Below are 25094 nucleotides of genomic sequence, written 5' to 3'. Positions count from 1 at the left end.
TTCTTTTACTGCTGCAAGTAAAACCACACTCCTGCACCTTGTGACCCACTAAAATGACCCACAACATTTCAGAATTAGATACCCCAACATATTTTAGAGTTTACTTGTGTATAATTCACACTTTTCCCAGATTAAACCTTCACTTATTTTTAATGTTAATGTTAGAAAAATAAATTGTAAACTATTGTCAGTTTTAACCAGTTACCTACTAAACAGTGACTGTGAGAATAATTCTGTATTAATCTTTGGTGTATTTGCGCCATAGAGCGAGAATTTGATAGTTCATGTTTTGTCAAAATATGTTTTATAATGGTGGATTATTTATTTATTTTTTTGGTAGCACAAAATGTTACATTTGTTTTAGGTGTTAATTGGTGTTGTCTTTCCAAGGTGTGCACAAGTTGTGAGGACAATGCAGGAACCATAGGGTTTTGTGTGGAGTGTGGAGAGTGGCTGTGTAAGACCTGTGTGGAGGCCCACCAGAGGGTGAAAATCACAAAGGACCACAAAATTCGTACAAAGGAGGATGCTGATGCTGCGTCTGGTAAGAATCAGACCCTTACAGTGAAGTTTTGGCTGCTGCTTAGTGAGGCTAAAATTACAAAAGACTGAACAAGGCAAACTGTAGCTGACATGCAGTGAATGTGGTAAAGCTGATTGGTTGTTGCCATGGTAATAGTGCAGATCTCATTGATTAGATGGAACCCCTCAGGCTGGAGAGAGGATCCAATCTCTAGTTTCTTATAGCTTCTGTCTTATTTTCTCTTTCTTTGCAGTCTTGTTTGATCTTCCATTAAGTTGTTTTGTTTTGTTTTGTTTTTTTTCCCCTTGTGGTAATTTTCACTCCTTGCCCGTATCACTCTTTTCCTGAGTGTTCATGATGTCTTCTTCTGGTGTGTATTTACAGAGTCTGTCAGTACCTCAGGACAGAGGCCTGTTTTCTGCCCCATCCACAAGCAGGAGCCACTGAAGCTTTTCTGTGAGACATGTGACACTTTAACCTGTAGGGACTGCCAGCTGCTGGAGCACAAGGAGCACAGGTAGCTTAGCATGCACATGCTTTTTTTCACCTGTCAGCTGCTTGTCTTTCAGCTTTCGTACGTGGTAAAGTGCCTCTATCTTGTGTGACTAATTGCACAGTGTGTTTTTGTTTTTACCCCAATAATCCTAACATTGGGCTACCGCAGTAACCCAGTACACGTTAAGGTTTAAGAATGATTGTCTATCTGCTGGCAGCCACTGGTGTCTGGGCATTTCGCACCTCTTTCATGTTGACACACCAAATTTAATGTCCATACTGCCATCAGGCTTTAAAATGTTTTGTTTATAGGTTAGCAGGTTAGGATTCAGTAGTAATATAATAAGAATATTGTTTTTGTCTCAAATTATTATTATCAGGTTTAATTATTCCAAAGAGAGACTCATCTTTAGGCACATCAACCTTCTTTTTTTTTTTCATTCATTTCATTTTCATTACAAAGCTAATAAATCCTCTGCCCTCTAATTAATTGAAAGTTGTTTGCAACTTGATGGTATCAAAGTCTATCTAGAACAACCGTTCCCACTCAGCAGCCATCTTAGCCATCTACACACTTATTTTGAAGCAACTGTGACAATGAATGGGGAGCGATACTTTTAATGTCAGTGGTCATAAAACAGGACATGAAAACATGAATAGAATAACTTTATTAATAAATTTATTTTCCCCACAAGGGAAAATCCAAGCATGTGTAGCATGCTTGGAACTACACAACATTATGACTTTATTAATACACCAATCCAGAGATCCAAAATAGTCAGCGTCTCTGGCTTCTTCTGATGAGCTCTGAACACGTCATGCTAATTCACTTTAAAGATGCAGTAAGCCAAGAAAAATGAAAAGTACACAGGGTTCATGGTGGTTCAACCTGCCATGAACCCTTATTGTGTGCATCCACGATTGCAAAGGGAAGACTGGCTCATTTGTTTCCTGGGGTTATTTAGTCAGTTTGGTGTGTCATTTTGTGTCATTTTCTCTTATGTTTTTTTTTTTTTTTTTTTGATGTTATGTTTCAACTCCCAGGTACCAGTTTCTGGAAGAGGCTTTCCAGAACCATAAAAGCATCATTGAGACCACTATGGCCAAACTACAGGAGAAGAAGAACTTTGTCCATTATTCTGTCTCTCAGGTGCAAAACAGGTGCGACTTTTTCATAACCAGTGCTACCTGTTGACACAGTTGGGGGATGTATATACTTCTGGCTGGTATTTCTATGTAAATCATTTGTGCTCTCTTTTTGCTTACCTTAACCCAGGTTAAAAGAACTGAATGAGACACACAGGAAGGTGGAGCATGAGATCAAAATTGCAGTATTTACTCTTATAAATGAAATCAACAAAAAGGGCAAGTCTCTGCTGCAGCAGTTGGAGGTAAGAGAATATCAGTGGAAGCCAGTCTGGATCAGAACTTAATAATGTGCTGCAAATTCATAATTGGTTTGGTGGAATGGATTGAAATTACAGCAGCAGTACTCGAACGTATTTATGAGAGCTCAGGCTGTGCCTGTCGACTCACTGTAACATAGTAATTTCACTGAAATTGCACAGTTAAAGACATGTGGTTGGCAAAAGGCTTTTCGAGAGTTTTTATATCTGGACCCTGGCCCATAGAACCTTTTTCACATTGTGTTTCTGCACTTCATGTCTTGTGCCTATTTTCTTATTTTTTCTTTGCTATTTTCTGTTAAACTCTACCGCAGTAACCCAGGCTCCCTGCGGGGATTGTTAGATTTTAATCTAATCAAATCTAAGGATCTAATCCTTTTCCATGCATGTGCTTTATTTTTGCCTAGAGGGGGATTTGGCTTGATCATGACTTATTCTTTCAGCTGGAGTGTTTAGACTCTTTGAGTAGCAATTTCTTAACCACTATAATCTCTCTTTTTGTCTTAGAGTGTGACCAAAGAGCGCAGTATGAGGCTTGTGGCTCAGCATAAAGACACTACCCAACTGGCACAACAGATTCATCATGTGCTCAACTTCTGCCACTGGGCCATCACTACTGGCAGCAGCACAGCACTGCTCTACAGCAAGAGGCTGGTATGTTTCTCAAGAGCTCCAGATGTTCAGCAGTGGAGATGGTGGAGCTAACTGTATGGCCTGAACAAAGCGGACTTGAAAAAGCATTGCATTTGGCTTTAAGCGGATGCCAAAGCCCTGTACATCCAAAGAATCATACTACCGTAAATCCCGGACTACAGAGCGCACCTGATTAAAAGCCACATGCTCTAATTGTAGAAAGAAAATACATTTTGTAATTTTGTACCGCACCGGATTTTAAGCCGTATGCGTTTCACTTGTAATATGAGATATTTACACAGGAATATCACACGTGAGGATTTTTAACGTTTAATTTAATCCGTAAGGTAACATAAACATGGTAACATAAACGTTATGGTAACATACAAAAATACATACTGCAGATTTTTTTCCTCGAACAGCGCCTGTAACACGGCTACCTTTAAGTATACGTACGTATCGGTAACACACAAATTACGTTGCTTATGGTGTTTTTTACGGAACGGTGCACAAACAACATTACAACGTCTCTTAACAACCGATAGAAATATATACCGTATATATACTACTTATCATTTTGATTGGTCTACTGTTACCAGGCAAAATGTTTTTGGCCGCATGAAAAAAAATATGCATTAGCCGCACGTCAGTATAAGCCGCAGTGTTCACAGTGTGGGGAAAAAAGTAGCGGCTTATGACCCGAAAACTACGGTATATAAAGTGTTTGATCTTCTTTTAATGAATATTTTAGTCACGTGATCTAATGATAGTTATCACGTGTGACTTGCAATTAACGTATGTAGGTAGGTAGCTTGTATGTTAGTGTTTTTATTGCCTGCGGTTCTATGTAATGGAGCAATTTAAGAAGAGTATTTTGTCCCTGTTGTACCCTGCTGGCCAAGCTGTATTGGTATAGTTGCAAAATGAATCCCCATGTATGTGGATGGATGCCTCTGCCATGTGAATTTAACCGCCTACCACAAGATAGTCAGCAAATGAGATAATTGAGATAAATTTGTTGTGGGATTGTTGAGTAATGCTCCCAAAGGGCCTGCTGATAAACATAATATTTGTTGCTTGCTTAGCCAGGCTCTGTAACTGAAGAACAATATTCTCTGTGTGTGCATGCATGCATGCAGATCCTGTATCAGCTACGCCAGCTCTTCAAAGTTAGACTGGAGCCAGCACCCCAGGCCAACGGAGTTGTGCGCTTCTTCTGTGACCCCACATTCTGGGCCAAAAATGTGGTTAATCTAGGTGAGAGAAATTATACCTCATCAGCCACCATGTCAATGCATTAAGTATTTATTTGTTCTAGTGACTATTAAGACAGTTTATGTCTAATGTTTTTAGAAGCTGTTTATTTCTACGTGACAAACACTGCTGTATAGTAAAGTAAATAAAGGGATCATTTATTCTTTGGGCTTCTTTAAATTCAGCTCACTGGCTTCCATGCTCTTGTTTTAGGTAATTTGGTTATTGAGAAACCACCTTCACCTGCACAGCCGCCTGGCACCGTGATGGTAGGCGGACCGCCTATATCCCCAGTCCAAGGTCACCCCAGCAAACACCCAGGACAGATCAACCTGGCACAGCTCAGACTGCAACACATGCAGCAGGCGGCTTATGCACACCAGAAGCAGCAGCAGCAACAACAACAGCAGCAACACCAGCAGCAAATACAGCAACAGATGCGCATCGCATCCAGGCAGGCAGGCCCACCCATGGTTCAGCAGCAGGTATGAAATCATTCCCAGCTAAGGTGCCATTTTGGATTAAACTGTAAATCTAGTGTAGCAAAAAATAATGTGTTACTAAACCTCTGAGTCAGCAATGTGGATGGATGCTGCAATACCTCTTAAATACTTTTATTGGCTTCAAATCTGGCAAAAAACATTCACGTAGACAAAAAAGTTCAGTGAGACTTAATTCAAAAACATGCTTCCTGCTGGGAACAAGTAGAATTCTCGAAGTTTGAGAAGCTGTAGTAGTTGAAGTGTCTCCATAGAATAAATGATTGAAGTGATTGCATTAATCATCATTGACATCATTGACATGACTCTGGCGGCCATGTTTGCTAGAACAGTAGTCAGAATATGTCTGTAAGGTTTTTGTTTTTGTTTTCCACCAGCCCCCAAGACTCATCAGTATGCAGCAGATACCAAGAGGGCCTGGGGGTATGAATGGGGGCCCGGGCCCCCCATTGTACCCTTCCTCACACCATATGCGTCTACCTGGCCCATCGCCGGGTCGAATGCCCACCAGTCAGCCGAGACATAATGGACAGCAGTATCCTCCTATGATGCAGCCGCAGCTACAGAGACAGGTCAGTACAAAACACACTCTAGTTTCACTACATGGAAATAGCTGAACAGGTGTAATTTTATTATGTAAGGCACTTTTAGATTGATTTACTACATGTGACTGGTAAGCAGCTGTTTGACCAAAAATGCCATTCTTAGTACCATTTGTGTATAGATACACAGAGTGAGGCTGATATTAAGCAGCCTGATAGTTGACTTAAGAAAGTAGTTTGAACAATATCCAGTATATTATTTGTGCAATCTTTTCTATCTAAATCATGCAGTACCTGCAGTATAATATATGGGAACAGGGTCTTATTTGTTTGTATTTGTGGCTGTGGAAAGTCAGACGAGTTTAGCTTGAATCTGACATGAATGAAATAGATTATACAGACTACAGAGTCTCACTGATATATTCAGTATAATATATATCGGAAAGTATGGCAGTATCTGCATATACACCTACCAGCCACTTTATTAGTTACACCTTTTACCTTCAGAACTGTATTAATTCTTCATGGCACAGATTCAGCAGGGTGCTGCAAACCTCTGTCAGACATTTAGATCCATATTGACAAGATAGCGTCATACAGTTGCTGAACATCCTTGATGTGAATCTCATGTTGCACCACATCCCAGAGGTGCTCTGTTGGATTGAGATCTGGTGACTGTGCACCCAATGCTGGAAAGATCCATGCTTTCATGTTGTTTTATGTCAAATTCTGACCCTACCACCCAAATGTCACAGCAGAAATAAAAACGCATCAAATCAGGCAACGTTTTTCCAATTTTTTTATTGTCCGATTTTGGTGAGCCCCTGCAAGGACATGACAGGAGTGGCATCCAGTGTGGTCTGCTGCTGCAGCCTATCTTTGAACCTAACCAGGTTGTCTACACTAAGTCTGCTTGCCTGAGCACTGAGTTGCTGCCATGTCTTTCACTGATAAAATGTTGTGCTAACAAGTGGTGGAACAGATGTACCTAATAAATTGGAGTGTATGCCAGCCAATAAGTAAGAAAATCTAGTATAAAAGAAATAAAGACATTTTTGAGGTAAAATAATGTTTAAGTTACTCAAACATTATTAACCTCATTAACCTCACCGTGTTTTCTATAAGACACTAGCAGGACATCCTGCACAATACAATTATGGACTTGAACCTTTACCGAAGAAAACATCAGCCCCACCTTTATCAGTCACAGTCTGAGTTTAGACTGATCTTGATGGGTGTGTTTGTACCTCTCACCCGTTAAAGGCTAATGGGTTATTGTTGTTGTCACCCTGCCGGGTCTGCCTCATGAACTGTGACAACTCCAGAACGAAACGACATAGGACTTTCAAATTGATGCCAAAGGTGTATCTACAAAAAATCTCTGACTACTTTGAATATCAGTGACCTGGGCCTCTAGATCAGGGAGTCACCAAATCTCGTGAATGCAATAACTTGAGAACAAGGTGACGTAAGATTTTGAAGTTCATAGAAGTCTGAGGGGTACCACTGGCAACCACGAGTATTTTTGTAAAAGTCATAGATTCATAAATGCATATTCATTTTAAATTAACAGCCGATGGTGCTGCCGTCTGTCTTCACTCTTCTAATAGTGGCATGGCTAAATTACATCATTTAATCAAAGCTGAAGTTCAATTTGCAGTATGTGCAAGAAGAAACTGAATTAGAAAAATGTAACTACAGTTTTCATGTAAGAATATGAAATATTAATAATCTAATTACACTGAAAACTCGACTGATCAAATTGCATAGAAATCTCTTCATTTTTATGTCACTCATAAATATAAAAATGGACATAATTTCACAGATGCTACTTTTTTTTATTGTGGGGAAAACAAAAGCTCTGTAATCTATTCAACTATAAGCAAGCCATATAGAAGATAAGGGCAATATCTGTGAGTACCAGATATTTTTTTTTCTTCAGTTTTTTTATTTTGTATAATCATCATTTAACCAGATGAGCCCAAAGAGAGTGGACAACTATTTCCTTTTCTTTTTTTTGAATCCAAATTCACTTCATCCTTTTCCTGCATTGTTCCTTCACTGGTTTCAGACACCAGACTTGATATATTGTGTACTTGGCCAATTTGTGATGTGATGACACCTTTTAGATCAGTCATGATACCAGTCTCTGCAGTTAAGCCTGGAAACAAGATTGAAATCTCAACAAAGGTTCCTGTGAGGGAAACGGGCTGTTAGATGTGTATTTTCTGCCATCTGCTTTCATGTATGACTTTAATAACGTTTGTCTGAGTGAATAGTGGCGTTAATTTAAGAAATTTAAACTCTGTGGTTTAGCAAAATTCCAAAGCAAGTGTTGTGTATGTATGTGTGCACTATTAAATTTAATATTTATTTGCCTTGTTTGCTAAAATGCATAACGTATTTTATAGAAGCACAAGGAATTCACCTTCAGGAGAAAATTCACATTCATTTCCGTCATAAATAAAAGATTGTCTCCTCAAAATAAGAAATTTGCTGTTGGATGATGTTGGATTTAAGATGCAAAACCCCGACATAAACACTCATTTAGTTGTGAGTAGAGCTGCGGGATTGTGACCAGAATCATGGTTATTGTGGTCGATGTTAAGAGCATGAATAAGTAAGGCAATTATTGAATTGCTTCTTTGACTTTCTTTTAGAGGTGTTACTAGTGTAGCATTGTGGTAGCACTTTGAGTTTTAATGTTCTCCTTGTGTCAACTTGGGTTTTCTCTGTGCACTCGTGCGTCCTCCCACAGCCCAAAGACACACATATTAGGTTAAATGGCGATTCTAAATTGCCAGTAGGTGTGATGTGAGTGTGAAAGATCCCCTGTCCCTCTGTATTAGCTTGTCACAGACCTGTCCAGAGTGTATCTTGCCTCTCTACCTCCAGCCTCCCTGCAACCCATGGACTGCTCTTTTACAGTTGATTTCCTTGAACTTTGAAAATAAAATCGAATATAAATAATAATAAAACTCAAAAAAGCAAGGAAATTGAATTCTATATGACGAACACTGCAGGGTACAACTGGGTTTTTAGAGAAGGGGTCAAAGCCACTGTAAAGGAAAGGGACACATTAGATTTTTAACAGATGCACATGTAAAACCTTTTTTCATAAATTTAGCAATCTTATTCATTCAGAAAAGCAGTGAAACATTTTTTCTGTCCTCAAGTGAATGCAGTTAATTTTGACTTTGATTTTCAGAATAATTAAGGCAGGGTTATTATATAAAGTCCATTTAAAACTATTTGTCATTCAGGTTTCAATTTCAAATTTAGCTGTGCGATTATGAAAAAATGAATTTTTACTTCATTCAATTTTCTGCACACAAATGAAAATCAAATTTGATAAAGTATAACATTCAAACGCATCATTAATGATTCATTGAAAAGTAAATCTGAAACTGTTGTTTCAGAGAAGGCTGCAAAGGACTTCCTTCAGCTCTGCTTAACACTGCCTCTCCAGTGTATCTGTACACATGAATTTGCTTGAATATCATTTACTGTACAATAAGAAAATGTACATTTGCTGCCTGCATGCACGACTAGGTAAGAGAAGCTCCACTATATCCAGCCCCTTTTTCTTTGTGTCCAGATGTCTATAGAATCTGAGATGAGCCACCAAAGGTTTCGTTTCTTACTACAATCAGGGGTTTGGCACTTTTTTCTTACTTTGTCATTAATTTGTCTTGTGCAGCATGTGTGGTCATTCAAATGCATGATGATGCAGCCATGTTGTTTGCACAACAAAGATTTTTTTTTTTTCTTATTTAAACCTCAGTGAGTGACCTGCTTCCCTCCTCCCTCCTTTTCCTCTATACTTTCCTTTCTCTTTTTCCATGTAGCATTCTAATCCAGGGCATGCAGGACCTTTTCCGGTTGCATCCCTGCATAATGCCAATCCCACGAGTCCCACCAGTGCTAGTATGGCCGGCGCCCACGCACACCGTAGCCCTGTAAACCCTGCCATGGGTTCTATTGAGCTCATCCCATCCGTCACCAATCCCGAGAACCTGCCCTGCGTACCTGAGATCCCTCCCATTCAGGTAAGCACATTTTATTGTTGTTCAGTTTTTAAAATAAAGTTGATTAACAATCAACATTTTTACATTTAAAAAAACAACAACAATGTAATGAAATGTAATCAGTATAAATTATATAAAATGTGTTAACTCTTTGTTAGGAAATTGTGTATCACAGCACTAAAAACAGGCACATAGTTGCACAATAAATATTAAAATGTATAAAGTCTGTATATGTTGTTTTCTGGTTGTATAATCACTACCACTGAAAGATGTTAATATCTGCGATGCTTAGATTTAAAAAAAATAATAAATTAGATATTTGAAAACATGATGAGCACTATGGTTACATAAAATGTGTCATGTGACCAGGAGTGGTAAAGTGAGTTGGGATTACATTTGTCTGTGGCTGGTGGTGTTTACCTTGGTTGGGTATCCCTATTTCATTATTTGTTTATTTTTATTTTTGGCTATTTCACTAACTTTTCTCTATCGCTCTACTTTTTTTTGTAGGTGGAGCATGCAGGTACCAACTACGTTGAAGACATTATGTATCGCAGCATCACAGCCAGCAAGCATCAGCTGAGTTCAGTGGAGTCCTTCACACAGTCTCCTGGATCTTCAGGTACCCACACGGGTATATCAAGAGTGGGATTACTGAAAAACATGTCTTTTTTAAATATCACTTAATGTTTTATTTAGAGCTGGGCGATATGACCCAAAATTCATATCTTGATATTTTTTAGCTGGATGGCGCTATAAGATATATATCTCGATATTTTTTTTAAAGCCATAAAGTAAGAACAAAAAGAGAGTTCTTAGTCAAAGCTGTGTCCCAAATGTCACACAGGCACTTTTATTAACATACAGCATAGATGTACATGAAAAAAACTACTCAAAAATAAATTATGAGCATTTATTAAATAATGATGCTCTATAAATAAAAGAAAACTATGTTGTTTTGTGCATAACAAAGAGCTCACAATTGTGCAGTCAAAATGTAAACTAAAAGACGCTGAGCATAATAACATAGACAGATTTCACAGCTGCTCTGTTCCCGACTTCTACTGCGTGACTGACAGCCTGGAGTTTGAAATCCGCTTCGTAACCATGTCTCTGAACAGGTGCCATTTATGGTCCTTATACACACACAATACGGTAATATTACGTTGAAGCACAGTACGTGCATACATTCAGATTCAAGCATTCACACTGCAGTTTCTTCAGAAAATGCACTTTCTAGTTTGTAATAGTGTTGCAGTTTTAAATCACATACAGTCTATGGGGAAATTCGGGCGGCATTAATAGCTTTGGATTTTTAGCCTTTGAGCTAAATGACACCGATTCTTTTTTTTTCTTCTTCTTTCTTTTCTTTCCCTGCTTAAGTGCTGTGTACATGTTGAAGAGCTTTAATGTGTACCCAGAGAAAGAGGTGATCGTGGATGTTTTGTTCCTCGTTTCATTTATGTCTGCAGGTGTGTCTAATTCCCATACATCAGCACGGCCTTCCAGCAACTCCAGCACAGGCAGCAGGGGCAGGTAAGGCGACATAAACCAAAATTTTATTAGCAGGAACAAAGGATTTACAAGTGTTTCCATGACCTTTAGCATAGCGTTGGGTCCATAATAATGTAAAATTTTACATTTATATAATTTACATCTGTAGCTATAATATAATGATATAAGATCTGCAATATAAATATGAATCTGTAAAGCCTCAGTTTTAATTTCAGTGATATTGTTTTAATATTGAAAGAACTTTGTGGGAAAACGCTTTTTATATGTGCAATAATCGGCTCAAAAATAATTGGAATAATCGACGCTAAACTGGTCCAGCTCAGGCACAACAAGGTGTCGTTTAGATTAAGATTGAATCCTGATGATGTGAAGAGCTTAAGTAAAAATCTGATGTGGATGTATTGACTATTGTTTTTGTTTTATGGCAACATCGTTCACTCAGGAGAAAATGTTCTGATTGATGGGAGTGATAAATTGCGTTTTTGTTCTGCATTTATTAATAGAAAGGTTTGTTTGGACAGCGAAAATAAGAGTGCAGAACAAATAAAAGTTATTTCAAATGAAATAACCCTCTCAAGCCTATCTCTTAACAATAGCTAGTGCTTCACAAAAACTGAGTCAGAACAAAATTCATGTTCTGTTCCAGTTATGCAGGTTTATTCATATTAAGTTGATTATATGTCATAAATGAGTAAGCATTATAAGATTTGGTTTGTTTTTATCTCTGTTTCAGCTGTAGTTCTGCAGGAAGGGGAGGGCCAGGAGGTGGAGCAGCGGTGGAGCAGGTGATGGTGAAGCAGGAGCCTGGTACAGATGACAGCTATAGCTGTCCAGCTTCTTCTCTGAAGACAGAGCGGGGCAAAGATGCTGAAAGGAGTGCCTGCATGGTATGATATATACAGTTGTAATGTGATAATATCACATTGCAGTACAGCACTGCAAATTCAACAGAAAAAGTGATATGATAACACTGTTGACAAAACTGTATTGAGTTAAAACACTGCTTTGTGTGTGCTTTTCCCCTGAAGATGATCAGTCCAGAGAACAGCCCCCATCCTGTCCTGGGAGCTGTATCTGCAGGCCAAGACGCTCTCGAAGCTCTAGGCGAGCGCATCAAAACGGAACCTCAGTCTGAGACACCTTGTTCTGGACTCAGTGACTCTAGTACAGCCGCGTCATCTTCTTCCACAACCACAATGACCTCCACTACCTCGTCATCCACAGAGAGCAGCAGCACCACGACTGTCGCTCCACTCACTAATGGAAATTCAAATAAGGGGGGAGAGACCAAAAGGAGTGAGGCTTCTACTGGAACCGGGAATCTTGAAGGGAAAGAGTATGACCCAAATGAAGACTGGTGTGCTGTTTGCAACAATGGCGGTGATCTGCTGTGCTGTGACCGGTGCCCCAAAGTGTTTCACATGAAATGCCATGTACCCACCATAAAGATAGTTCCAAAGTAAGTGATTACTATTAGGGTTTTATTTTATTTTATTGATTGGACATCCCCCTGAAAACAAATAGGTCTCCCAAATGCTTTAGATTAAAATCTTATTTTTACAAGGTTACAGTAAAGTTTAGTGGCTGTGAAACATAGATGCAGTAAATCCTCAAAAGCACAATAACAGGTTTAAAAGTAAAAAGTAGTTGGGTGGATTTCAGGAAGTCACAGATACAACAGGAAAAAGTAAAGACATTGAGTAACATAATACCTGAATAATAGTCACAGGCTGTGATACCAGCAGACACATCGATCTCTTTAAACCCCAAAACGCACTTCCATGTGATTCTGAATGTACTGTGTGTTATTTGTGTGTCACAGGGGCGACTTTCTCTGCACGTTTTGTCGGAGTATAACCAACCCTGAAATAGAGTACTGTGATGAGAGCAGGAAGGGCAAAGGGGAGCAGGACCTGAGTGCTGAGGACCAAAGGGTCAGTAAAACAACCACAGTAATCCACATTGACGTGACTGATACAAGGCAACTAATTCTCTCTTCTCATGTCCTCAGAAATGTGAACGCCTCCTGCTGTACATCTTCTGTCACGAGCTCAGCGTGGGCTTTAGGGAACCTGTTCCTAGCTCTGTAAGTAGCACTGTGTCAGCTATGCTGCACCACCATTGCTGCTGTGAAGATTCTACTTCCTTGTGTTGTTAGCAAAATTTAATTGTTCCTCATTTCATGTATTGTTTGACATTCACTCCTGTATTTTCTGTTTTTCTTCCTTAATGAATGAATGTCCGATTACTGTAGAACTGACAGTAGCTTGTGTGCTCACATGATACACTTACCCACTTTTTTGCAATCTAAAAATTTTTTTCTGATGTACTGAAAAATTTCTGTTCTTGTTAGGCTCTATTACCACGTACAGCACCACCTTTTATATTTTTAACTGCTTCTTTGGGAGGGATCTTCCTGTGTTCTTGTGGTTTGCAGCACATGCCAGTGTGACCACAGCATTTACATGTCCCAGCCATCTGCTTTTTGCACGTCTTCCTCTTTGCTTTCACCTCACACTCCTTACCTGTCTTTACTGTCAAGCTGTAAATGCAGGGAGAAAAGCTGAAAGAAAAGGTTTAACATTTTAAAAGTGAAATGGTATTTTGATTTTCATCTACTGCTGAGGCCAGAGGCCATCTAAAAACTGAGATCGTCCTCTCATTGCTCTTTCTTGTCCTTAGAATTTTAGAAATTTAGAAGTTGCGACACTAGGTCCAAAGGGTAGGATCTCCTGTGACAGACATGAAAATCCACACAAGTTTGTGTAAAGTAACATTTTTGTACCGTATTATTTCACATGTTCTTTGGTATGTATTCTGTATAAGTTACTCAAACATGCTGTGCTAATAATGGGTTTCATTTTGTTGTATGCCCATTTATATTTGACTGCACTATAGCATGGCTGCAAATCACTGCTACCACAGTTGTGGGTTATGACAATGTTTAAATGCGTCTTTGTTTCTAAACGTCTGATCTGCTGTTGGGGATTGGGGGAAATCTCTAAATTCTAAAATCTTTACAATCTAAAAACATTGTTGTTTGCGTCTCACCAAAAGAAAAATATTTGGAGTCATGTGAAATCATTTGAGATGTTATCTGACCTGCTTTTTTAGGTACCCAACTATTACAAGATAATCAAGCAGCCCATGGACCTAAAGAAGGTGAAGAAGAAGCTGCAGCTGCGGAATTCCCAGTACTACCAGTCTGTCCAGGAGTTTGTGTCCGATATTCGCCTGGTCTTCAAAAACTGTGCAAAATACAACGAGGTGAGCAGCATGAGTCTTGAGACCGCTTTGGGGAATGGCATCTGCTTGTGTGTGTGCATGCAGACGTGGGTTAGACTGATATGGTTTGATATTTGAATTGCCTGCTGATTCAAAAAATTGAATTATTTGACCATTTTCATGGTCAAACAATAAAAGGCAAACCATCATATTTGTCTAACCTGATTATGAACACTGCCTGGTGTTTCGAGGGGAAATTGGGTGTTTTAAGTAGTGTGTGTTCAGTTTCGTACACTAACACTGGCTGTTGAAGGATGGAGTGAGTGTTACTGTGCTCTTTTTACACTGGCTGCAAGAACACCGTGTGACTCTGTTAACACCGTCTGCATTATAATGAAACCCCACATTTTTGTTTTTTAATGGATGGCTGTGATTACCTGTTTATTTTTAATACAGTTCACATAATGTTCATCTGCATTCTCCTTAGGAGAAATAATGCATTTTTACACATGGATGTATTTATTTTTGTTGTTTCGTGGCACTGAAATGCTGGTGGTTTATCAGGAAGTCTGGTCTTGGCCTACGGTTCTGGCTAATAGTGACTGTGAACACTGAGGCTTGTAGCATGACTTCACTATATAGATGCAGTGTAATATAATGTGACTGAAATTAACAGCAAGTACGGTTCTTATCTGTGAAGGATGTTGGTCAAAACATCATGTGATTAGCTGGAATGTAATATTATGACAGGAAATACATTTCAGCTGGACCTCATCACTGTAATGTAATAAGAGGACTCAAGTGAAAGTAATTAGTGAGCTGTTAATTAGTGAGTAATGACTGATGTGACAGTCTTGGCAGTAATAAGGGGAACACATGTCGAATCCTAGATTTTCTGGATAGATTTAATCCCTTTTATTAATTAAAACCTGAGAAATCATTCTTACTCAAATAAATTGGATTCCTTTAATAAGAATCAAGAGATGAGGTTATCACAGAATACAGAAAAGCCAATGCAGAAAATGCTTACCGAGCCTGGTGAGAATAATCTTCCTACAAGTCTGGAATAGAGGTTTTCAAAGGCCCTACGAGGTTATGATGGAGAACTTTAGGGAGTGGCAGTACTAAAGTGTAAACTAGCAGCATCTTAGGTACCACCTGGATCGCTGAAGCAAGATCCTCGAGCCTTTATTTGAAGCCTTGGATAATGCTATTAGGTTTTTGGAAATACTTTATGGTTTTCAGTGAGAGTTGCCAAATATCAGTGAGTCATTCCAGTGATTCTGTTAGTCGCAAAATATAAAGTTAGGTAATTCATTTATAGTTTTTGGCATTTTTTTTTCGTCTTTATTTGGATAGAAGTGAGTATAGAGGGGAAACAGGGAGAGTCAGGAAAGAGGAAAATGGTAAAGGTGTGACCAGCTGGGAATTCACTGCTGCTTGATGGCATATGTGCCCATGTTAAATGCTGTGGTCGCTTCCAAAAATACATTTATTACATACCAGTGGTTGAGACATCAGAGATGCGCTTCTATTAGAGGAAGAACACCAGTTTAAAAAATGTATGGGATGCTGTGTAAAAAAGCCAAAAAACCAAATGCATTCATTTGTAAATCTCATAAACCCATATTTCATTCACAATGGAACATAGAAAACATAAAATGTTTTAACTGTGACTTATTTTCTCATTTTCAATTTGATGTCAGCAACAGGTCTCAAAACGGCTGTGATGGGGCCAATAAAGGTCTGGAAAAGAAAGTGGTACTAAAAACATCGGCTGGAAGAACATTTCGCAGCTAATTAGGTTAATATCCAATCAGTAACATGATTGGGTATAAAATGCATCTTAAAGAGGCAGAGTTTCTCAGACCTAAAGATGAGCAGAGGTTGTGGTAGTTGAACAATCTCAGAAAAATGTTCTTTAACATAAAATTGTGAAAACTCTGAATATCACACAATCTACGATACATGTCTTCAAAAGATTCTGAGAATTCAGAGAAATCTCTGTGCGCAAGGGACAAGGCTGGAACTCAGTACTGGATGATTATGGATGATGACATTGAAATTGACACATATGGAAAAAATCATATGAACTTGATCCAGAAACTCTGCTGTCTCCTCAGGGCCAAAGCTCATTTAAAATGGACTGAGACAAAGTGGAAATGAAAATGACAATGAAATTCGAGAACATTTGAGCAGGCTGGAGTCCTCCATGAGATAAGAATGGGACTGCTTATTCCTTTCCCAAACATCCAGCAGCAGCTCTCCTGAGTTCCCATATGTTTGCAGATTATTGTTGAAACACGAGGGGATGCTAAACAGTGATAAACGTGGTCCTGTCCCCACTTTTCTTTTCCTTTTTTTTAGATGTGTTGCTATCATCAAATTCAAATTGAGCTAATATTGTTTTATGGAACAGTAAAATGCCTCAGTTTGAACATTTGATGTTTTCTGTGTTTCACTGTGTGTTTATGAGATTTACAAATAACTCTCATTGCATTCTGTACGCTTTACATTTTAATGTAAACTTGCATTGAAATTGGGGCTTTATAACAAGATATGTGACTGTTGTTGATACAGGAAAAAATATACCAGAGAGCTAAACTTTCCTGTATCCTGTGCGATCTTTACCTGCTGTTAATTTCTGCAGTAACGAGATGGGGATGCGCACCTTTGTATTCGAGCACAGAAGGCCCGAACAGATTTCTGATCTGTTATTATTTTACCTGCCTATGCTGTGAACTCTTTTCTTCCCCCCTGCTGCTTCACTGTCTTTGTTGTAATGTTATTGCCCCTTTTTAGATGTCTCGAATAATCCAGGTTTATGATGAGGAGAAACAGATTAATACACAGGTAAGCCGTTTCAAATGGAGTGCAGATCTCCTGCCCCCTCCCACTGAGGCTCCAAGAAATGTTGTACCCCTTTATTAAAGAGTAGAGAATTTCCTTAGATGATGTATGAAGATTAAAGTTTCATTTTGACTGCGCACTCTTAAGAACAGTATGTTAGATGAGAGGGTGTTTGGAGGTTCAAAATAAATCTGTTTAAAAGTGTTTCTGTTTGATTGTGTTGATGGCTTCAAGTCTGTTTAGTCTTATCGTGTAAGCCATAGAGCATCCAGTGCCTATCTACTACTTTCTTTTGTTTGTTTGTTTCTTTGGAAAGGGTGGAGGCTGTTACATTTAGGCTTTTTTGTTTCTATTTGACATGCACGTGTGTGCTTTGTTTGTGTGCATATAGTGAGCATCTGAGGTTTTTAACCTTTAAATATTCAGATACTGTATTTGACCCTACTGGCTGATTAGATCACTAAAATTTTGCAACTTCCATTTATTGTGGAAATACTTCAGGGAGCCGCAGTGGGACAGGGAGGCCGGAGATCCCTGCTCTGTACAGCAAGGTTGAGCCGGGGTTACCCCACCATCAGGAGTCTTAACCAGATCTAATTTGTCTCCTCATTCTCCTCTTCCTCTTCCCACTTCAACCTATTCATTCTTCCTGCCCAATGGCGCTCTCACACCATCTTCCTTCATGTCACTCCTTTTTCCACCTCCTCCTCCTCTTCTGGCAGGTGGGATCAGAGATGGCGATATCCGGCAAGGCAGTGAGCCTGTACTTTGAGGAGAAGTTGCAGGAGATCTTCCCAGGCCAAAGCTTTCCTGAAACAGCTGAACCCGAATCTCCACAAGAAAAAGAAAAGGAGGACGACAATACAGACGACTCCGAGGACGACTTCATACAGCCCCGACGCAAACGGTTGAAAACTGATGAGAAAGTGGTCCACATCAAGTGAGACCCTCATCACGAAGGAAATGAGAGAAGTGAAAAACTGTCTCATATCCCACACTTCTCTTTGGAGAAAGGAAACACAAAAAACAGATGAGAGATTCTGTGCAAGAAGCTTGGTTTATTTCATCCTTGGCTTTTGAAAGAATTTCTCTTAACTACACTAGACATCTGCTTTTCTGAGAACTCTTTAAGGACTGAAAGATTGAAGAGCTGCGTTCCCTTATTATTTCATGACATTCAGATTCGCTTGGAAAGATTTTGAAATAGAACTTGTTTTGCAGTAGTTAGGAAAAGGTTGTTTCTTTTCTATCATCCGTTTTCATATGTAGATTTGTTGTGACAATTGCTTTATAAAAACAAAGAAATCCCCTGTTCTGTTTAATGTATTAAATATATACTTTGACAAGAAGCCTACCAAGTATTTGTATGACTTTGTGGAAACGTTGTGTAAATAAGAGAATCTAGCCCACTGAAGGTGTTCCTGCCGTATTAATGTTTGGGTGCGTCATCAATAAAACCTGTTCTTGAAATATAACAAAGAGAATGTGTTGTGTGGAGTAGGTTTGAGGTTATCAGAGTTTGCCATATTGTCATTATGATGACGGATAATTCTAGTTTAGACCCGTCACGTGTTGGATTTCAGGATATTCCTTTGTCCAGAATGGTGCCGCTCACAGCAGTCACGGCTACATTTCTTTATAGAAAGCCTCCAGTCCAGTTATACACCTGTCACAAGGAAAGCAGAAAAAGCCTGACATTTACCAGCATCAATAGCGACTATACAGATAACATCAGCTGTCAATAATAATTTACTCTGGCACATCATCAGGCTTACTAAAGCTGCAGGCTCATTAATTAAGGAGTAAGTAACTATTCTATTAACCTACAACCTTCGTCATTCCAGGTCTACATTAAAGTATCTGAAAGGCATTAAACAGATTTCAGTCAGTAAAAAAGAATCATTTCCTCTTAGATTCCTTTGAGCTGATGCGCTGTTCCTTTAGAGGAAGTCCGACACCGACCTCAGCGTCTCCTTCGTGTTGTAATGACTCTGACACATAAAACTTGAGCGTCTCCTCACGGCTTAAACTGCGCTCCGAGGACCACGTGACATCGGAAACCTAGGAAGCCTGTTAATAAAAGCCACGCGAGCTGACAACAGAGACTTTAGATGCTGAGTCGGCAATCTGACAGTGTCAGCTGACGCTATCGTGGAGTGTTTTAAAAAAAATTAGGAAATGAGTCCTCTCTCTGCTTTCCCGTTCAACATCTGACGTTGGAGTTCATCGTGCTTTTCAGGTAGGATTTATTTGCGGAATATACAAATAAACAGAAACATTTTTATTATAATATTTGGTTATTTTGCCACCTCTAATAAAATTGCCTTAGTTGTCCTGTCGAAGTTTAAAGTTCACGAGTACATTTGTCCTTTTATTTTTATTTTTTTTTACATACAGCAGGATTAACTTGTATTGATGTGATCATCGTGTGTATGCTGCTTACTGAAATGCAGTAAATTTATTGGTCACGTGGTCTACTACAAAGGCTAGAATAACTAATGGAGGCAAATGAACCACTTTAACAGGACTTGGTAATATGTGATGAGAGTATGTGAAATGTGTGAGCCTCACTTCTGCAGGTATGTGACAATAACGGGAAAACATACTGTAAGAATGTCCCTCCGTCTAAATACACTTTTCACATCTAAATTGTGTGAATCAGAAAATTATTTATTTATTTAGATAATAATTTGTCGACATTATAAATAACCGAAATACAGATAAATTATGTTGGTTTAAAGTCAATGCGTTAACGTGTCTGGGTCAAATTGAACTTGTTTTTTAAAGGACCAGCTCATTTAATTTGCACCGCAAGTCATATGACAAGTATGTAATCACGTGACTCGTGACTCACGGCTCTTTGAGGCTCGACCAATCAGCTCAGCCCACTGAACCTGTTTGTTTCTTGCTTGCCTCCTTTTTACCTGCCATTTCTGAGAAGTTGTTCTTCTGAGGACTCCGCTGACACCTCACAGGCAAGATAAATTTAGCACTTTGTTTACTATGAGTGGGGTCGTTTGGTGATGTTATCCACCTAAAAGCCACGAGATCCAGTAAACGGTTATCAGGTAGCTGCTGCTTAGCAGCTTAAGCTAACAGACTGTTTCTTGTTATGTGTTTTTGTATTACGTCTGAAAATAGTTTTAGGGCGATGCTAGCTGAATGTGGAAGTGAAGCGGCTGTTTTCATTTTTGTTTCTAATGGCCTTTAATTCAGTTTGAGGTCCGTATGTCATGTTGTCGGTGGTGTCCTCCGCGCTTGTGCTGTTATAGTGACTGTGTAGTGAAGATCTGGTTTCACGTATTTGGAGTGCCGCTTTCATAAGCTGAAGGTGTTGTTTTTACAGAGGCGTCGGTCAGCTTGAAGAACAATGTCCACAGACGGAGTCCTCACACGCACCACCTTTGGATGGACCTCTTCACAAAACTTCACTTCTCTGTGTCCTAATGGGTCCGAATGGGTTTGGGAGGGCCTTGGGGAATGTGCCCAAGATGCCAGAGATATGGCCAGCGTCTACCTGGGCCTCCTGTCCATCCTCTGCTTTCTGGTGTCTTCATTTCCGTAAGTGTTTATGTTGGTCTCTGTGGCTCTCAGAGCAAACCCTAACTGAACTAAGTGACCTGTATAGTTCCATCTCATCTCTCTCTGATTAATCAGAGATTAGTAACACTGATTATAATACTGCCTCTGATTACAGGCAGTATTACAACTCGTGGAAAAGTGGGAATATGGATCAAGCGCTCTCCATTTGGTTTTTGCTGTTGTGGTTGGGAGGTGACTCTTGTAATCTGATTGGGTCCTTTTTGGCAGATCAGCTTCCGCTTCAGGTAAGTTGTAGGGATGTGATCCTTAAGTGGATTTTAATGTAGAAAATATCAAAAGCAGTGGAGGATGCTCAGTGGTGTTTGTAAAACATCAGAAATTATGTGTCATTATGAAATTGTGTTTGTTTGTTTTTTTTAAGCAAATTCCATGACAACAGCTAAATCTGTGTTAAGAAAGTCGTTTTTTTCCATTGATGTCTGACTTGTTTTGTTTGTCTCGCTTCTTTTCATCCAGCAATACACAGCTATTTATTACGTTGCAGCTGACTTGATCATGCTGAGTATGTACACGTACTACAAGCTGAAGAACAAAGCTTCTCAAGGTGAGTTTTTTTTGTTTTGTTTTGTTTTGGGTTTTTTTGGCCTGCAGTTTTCAATAGAAGAACCAATGCCTCTCCTTGAATGTTGTAGCCTCTTTAGACCTGTGTGCTATCGACATGACGAGAGGTTGATCTGTGTACCCTGTATTTATCTGATGAGCTGTGGTGAGGTGTCGTCTGTTCTATTGATTGAGTAAGTTGCATGTTGTCCTTTCACCAGGCAGGACGCATTTACTCATGGTTGGTGTATCCTGCTTCTTATGCTTTGCCACAAGCCTCACCCAGCTCCCAGATGTAGGCCCCCACAAGGAAATCATTCCTTCTGGGTTTAGAAGTCGCTCCTTGCTCTCAACCTCTAGCACTAGCTCTGTCACAGTGAGTCCTTTTTAATTGCTAAACTGATTTGAAGAAAGCTTTCTTTTTTTGTATGTGTGTGTAAAGTAGCATCTCCCCCTTTGTTTCTTCAGCCTTTTACCACTAAAGAGATTATTGGTTTCTGCATTGGGTCAGTGTCTTCAGTCCTCTACCTCTGTTCCAGAGGTCCACAGATATACACTAATGTGAGTATGACAAAGTATGGTCTGGTATAAATGTGTAAATGATTCAGCCCGATATCCTGCAAAGTGTAGGCAGTAGTCAGTAATCCATAAGTTAATGCCAATAACAAATAACATTGAAAACTATAGTTTACGTGATAGTGTGCTGCAAATTTTGATAAAGAAGTGTAATAAAGTTTTTTTCCCTAATTGTTCTCAACTTCTTGTTAAAATGATTTCGGTAAATCAATGTCTGTTACAACAAATATAATTAATTGTTGTCAGTTTGTGGATACAATTCAGAGTTCAGGAGTAAAGAAAAAAAACATAATTGAACAAGAATTAAAATAAAAATTGGAATGAAGTAATGTTATAAAGAGGGAAAAATTACCTTAATTTGTCTCAAGGTTATTTAAATCCTAGTGCCAAGTAAGAGTAGTATTTCCATGACTACTTACTGCTCCAAGTTTTAAATGTTCTTTAAATAAACAACATTATCCAGATAAGTTCAATATGTAAGCTAAAGCATGCTCGCAAATGTTTACTAAAGTGAAAGAAGAAATTCGCTGTACCTGAACAGGAGAAAATGCAAGTGAAAAGGCCTGTTTCCTTTGCTAAAAAGAAACTAAAAAGCGCTATACTACTACTGCTTAGTCTCTTACCTGATGTCAGCCTGATTCAGTTGCATTTTAGTTGGCAAACCCACATCGTTTTGCTCACCCACTTAAACTGAGACTGTAACTTGAGCATGTTTTGGTAGATGGCTCAAAAACTAAAAAGAAAATGTAAAAAATGTTTCGGTGTCCAAGACTTTATCGATCTAACCGTGTACTTATTGGCTGTTGAAACGTCATCCATTCCTTTTTAAATAGAAATAAATAAATAAACACAACATTTTCCTCACTTCCCTTTTCTGTTGTATCGTTTTCCCCCACAGTTCAAGAGGAAGTCGACACAGGGAGTTTCTTACTTCCTGTTCGCGCTGGTCATCCTGGGAAACACTACATATGGCCTGAGCGTCCTTTTGAAGAACCCTGACCTGGGCCAGGGTGAGAGCAGCTACATGATCCACCACGTGCCCTGGCTCATCGGCAGCCTCGGCACCCTCAGTTTAGACCTCATTGTATCCTTTTAAGAGAAGCGAAAACATGGACGGGGAGGCTGGGCCTCAGGCCTCTGCTGCATGTGTGTGGCACATTTTTATGAAATTCTGACTGGAAGGGCAGCAGAGCTCTTTAGTGGGGATTAGGTGATTGTGTATTGAAACACAATATGGCGTATTATTAGTTGCAGGGAAACAGTTTCATGGTTAGGAAAGAAACAAGTCAGTTAAAGCTGCCTCAGTGAAGCCTGTAGGCTACTTCTTTCTTTGCACTGCACTGAAATGCTAGACTGAAGCCACAGGCTGTTTTGTTTTTAGTTAACAGTGACAGTGCAAAAGCGAGCAGCCTGATGATGACTGACATTTAGCAAACCTACACCATGATCAGTGTGGTTCCCTAATTGTGGGTAGTGTGTGTAAATATTTATCTTTGGGTACATCTCTGCTGTCACTGTCTTATGCAGTTTATTTAAAGCTAACCCGTCATCACCACTAGCACATGGGAGGATATAGTGGACGTGTTTTTGTGAACGCCGGTTGATCGTTTCAGCCCAGTTAGGAGTCGGTGTTTGCTCAATAGTAGACTGTATTTTTTGTACTATGAATTATGGTGTTTGTCTTTAATTACTTTGCGGTCAAATATTTACTGAAATGAGTAATTAAGGAAGCAGCTGGAGTCTGTACTCTTCTGAGTGAAATCCTCTGGTACTGTCTGCTTTTGCATTTAAAAACAAACAAACAAAACCGAAACATTTTTATGTTCTTTAACGCTGTGGTTCAGATCTCTGTCCAGTTCCTGATATACCGTAACGCTCGGCCACGGGTGGAGGTCAACCACGATGAGACGGCACCTCTTATCAGGAGCTAAACCAGAGCTCATTGGTGGCGATCGACCAAATGCTCGCTGTCAGTGGGATCCTTACAATCATCTGTCTGACGCCATCAGGATCTGAACTGTAGACTTGGTGTTATAGATGTATTTATTATGCTGTCAGCCTCTTTAATGTTTACAATCAAGTTTTGTATGTGATTAGTACAGCAGCAGCTGAAGTTCTTCACTTTTAGTGAGCTTTACTTTTAGCGTTAAAGGGACGGTTAAAGGTTTCAGGTGTCAGACGTGGATGAAAATATCCCCCTGTCATGCTGAGATTGAGATCTCCAAGCTCAGACTTGAAATTTCTAGTAAAAACATCTCAGCTGCATGTGAGCAACCAAGGGACTGAAACCTATCTCCTGTCGAGTAGGCTTGGTGGACTCGTAGCAAAGTATAACACATCCTTTCAGAAAAGGTGATCAGCCTGTATTTGCTTATATTGATTACCATTATGATAATTTTACTGTTTAATCAATTTTATTATAACAGGGAGAAAACCATTAGTCAACTTCCTGTAATTAGCTTCCCAACAGCAGCAGGGACGCCTGTTTTACTCATTAATGGCCTTTTGTGAGCCTCTATGAAAGCACCGCGGCACACAATGATACCGTGGAAGCACTTCAGTCACTTCTAATTTTTAAAACATGTGATAAGTCTAAGGATTATAACAAGCCCAGGTGTCTTTTGTCAGCAGGAGCCACTCGTTTACTAAGAAGTTACGTGAATATGGCCCCTGAGCTGTCAATATGATGCCAACGCTCATGTGATATCATAAACTTGCTGCCTGGAGTGATGATACCACTGAGAGGTTTCTCTTTTAGTTTGGTGCTTTAAGTTGCCAAACCATTTGTCAGCTAGCTAACCACTGCATGAAGCCCTGATCTCTGTAAATGATACCTCCTGTAACTTGAATCCGGTGTTCTCCGGGGAGGGCACACATGGCTGTAGTGATGTGTCTAACTGAACAAAAAAGTCATTTGTATTCGGTCAGTTTTAATTGACGGTCGCACCAAGTGCCATGCATATTTGTTTGTCTGGACCAGTTTTTATTGCACTGGTGATGAAGTCACATCACTTGGCACAGATCTTCAGTACCTTGTTCATGTTTTACATTTTCAGCTTCAGTGTTTTGCACAAAAGTATGTACCTGCAGGTTTGGTAAATGTTCACCGTGGGATAAAGTACTGTAAAGATTAAACTCATCAAGACCATATTTTCTCTGCTGCTTTCACTTTGAGTAAAGTCTCTTTTTTATTGAGTCATTTAGGATGAGAAAGGAGAAAAAAACTCTCTGGGGGTTCTGGCAGTTTACTTTCTTGACAACGCACATTTTTTTTCTTCTTTTTTTTTTCCACCCAGTAGAGGTCAAGGTCTGCACTTGGCTTTAATTTTGACCTTTCGGCCTTTGCCTTTGCTGACCTGAATCCCCAGTGCGACCACGTTTGACCTGCTTCTGGGAGGCCTCGA

The 25094-nt window shown here is 39.4% G+C and overlaps 2 protein-coding genes across 7 annotated transcripts in view; both read left to right on the top strand.

Annotated features, from left to right (window-relative positions):
• Positions 1 to 18446, top strand: part of trim33 (tripartite motif containing 33) — a 29879-nt gene extending 11433 nt beyond the window's left edge. Inside the window, exons 3-21 of one of the 4 annotated variants that reach the window (XM_031736104.2) lie at positions 391 to 544; positions 908 to 1040; positions 2063 to 2179; positions 2295 to 2409; positions 2932 to 3078; positions 4197 to 4314; positions 4525 to 4796; positions 5189 to 5383; positions 8952 to 9008; positions 9202 to 9402; positions 9892 to 10003; positions 10854 to 10917; positions 11630 to 11783; positions 11925 to 12355; positions 12719 to 12830; positions 12908 to 12982; positions 14011 to 14163; positions 16924 to 16974; positions 17694 to 18446. In XM_031736104.2, coding sequence (XP_031591964.2) covers positions 391 to 544; positions 908 to 1040; positions 2063 to 2179; positions 2295 to 2409; positions 2932 to 3078; positions 4197 to 4314; positions 4525 to 4796; positions 5189 to 5383; positions 8952 to 9008; positions 9202 to 9402; positions 9892 to 10003; positions 10854 to 10917; positions 11630 to 11783; positions 11925 to 12355; positions 12719 to 12830; positions 12908 to 12982; positions 14011 to 14163; positions 16924 to 16974; positions 17694 to 17915 — 2883 coding nt within the window. In that variant the 3' untranslated portion in view covers positions 17916 to 18446. The remainder of the gene's footprint in view (positions 1 to 390; positions 545 to 907; positions 1041 to 2062; positions 2180 to 2294; positions 2410 to 2931; positions 3079 to 4196; positions 4315 to 4524; positions 4797 to 5188; positions 5384 to 8951; positions 9009 to 9201; positions 9403 to 9891; positions 10004 to 10853; positions 10918 to 11629; positions 11784 to 11924; positions 12356 to 12718; positions 12831 to 12907; positions 12983 to 14010; positions 14164 to 16923; positions 16975 to 17693) is intronic. The other 3 variants (XM_031736105.2, XM_031736106.2, XM_031736107.2) reach the window with 3 other exon arrangements.
• Positions 18447 to 19062: 616 nt separating this feature from the next.
• On the top strand, positions 19063 to 24858 carry slc66a1 (solute carrier family 66 member 1). Of its 3 annotated transcripts, none has more exons than XM_031736143.2 (8): positions 19063 to 19210; positions 20318 to 20532; positions 20669 to 20798; positions 21031 to 21118; positions 21336 to 21490; positions 21583 to 21675; positions 22589 to 22774; positions 23535 to 24858. In XM_031736143.2, exons 2-8 carry the CDS (start codon positions 20342 to 20344, stop codon positions 23619 to 23621), a joined length of 930 nt encoding a protein of 309 aa, XP_031592003.1. In that variant the 5' UTR covers positions 19063 to 19210; positions 20318 to 20341; the 3' UTR covers positions 23622 to 24858. The 3 variants fall into 3 exon arrangements, with proteins under 3 accessions (XP_031592003.1, XP_031592001.1, XP_039460856.1); XM_031736141.2 differs by lacking the exon at positions 19063 to 19210 and adding an exon at positions 19804 to 19946; XM_039604922.1 differs by lacking the exon at positions 19063 to 19210 and adding an exon at positions 20002 to 20193.
• Positions 24859 to 25094: the final 236 nt, after the last annotated feature.

This window comes from Oreochromis aureus, linkage group 20 (assembly GCF_013358895.1).
Source record: "Oreochromis aureus strain Israel breed Guangdong linkage group 20, ZZ_aureus, whole genome shotgun sequence".
Classification (NCBI taxonomy): domain Eukaryota; kingdom Metazoa; phylum Chordata; class Actinopteri; order Cichliformes; family Cichlidae; genus Oreochromis; species Oreochromis aureus.
Note: the sequence above shows the minus strand (reverse complement) of the source record. Positions and strands in the feature narration are given on the sequence as shown.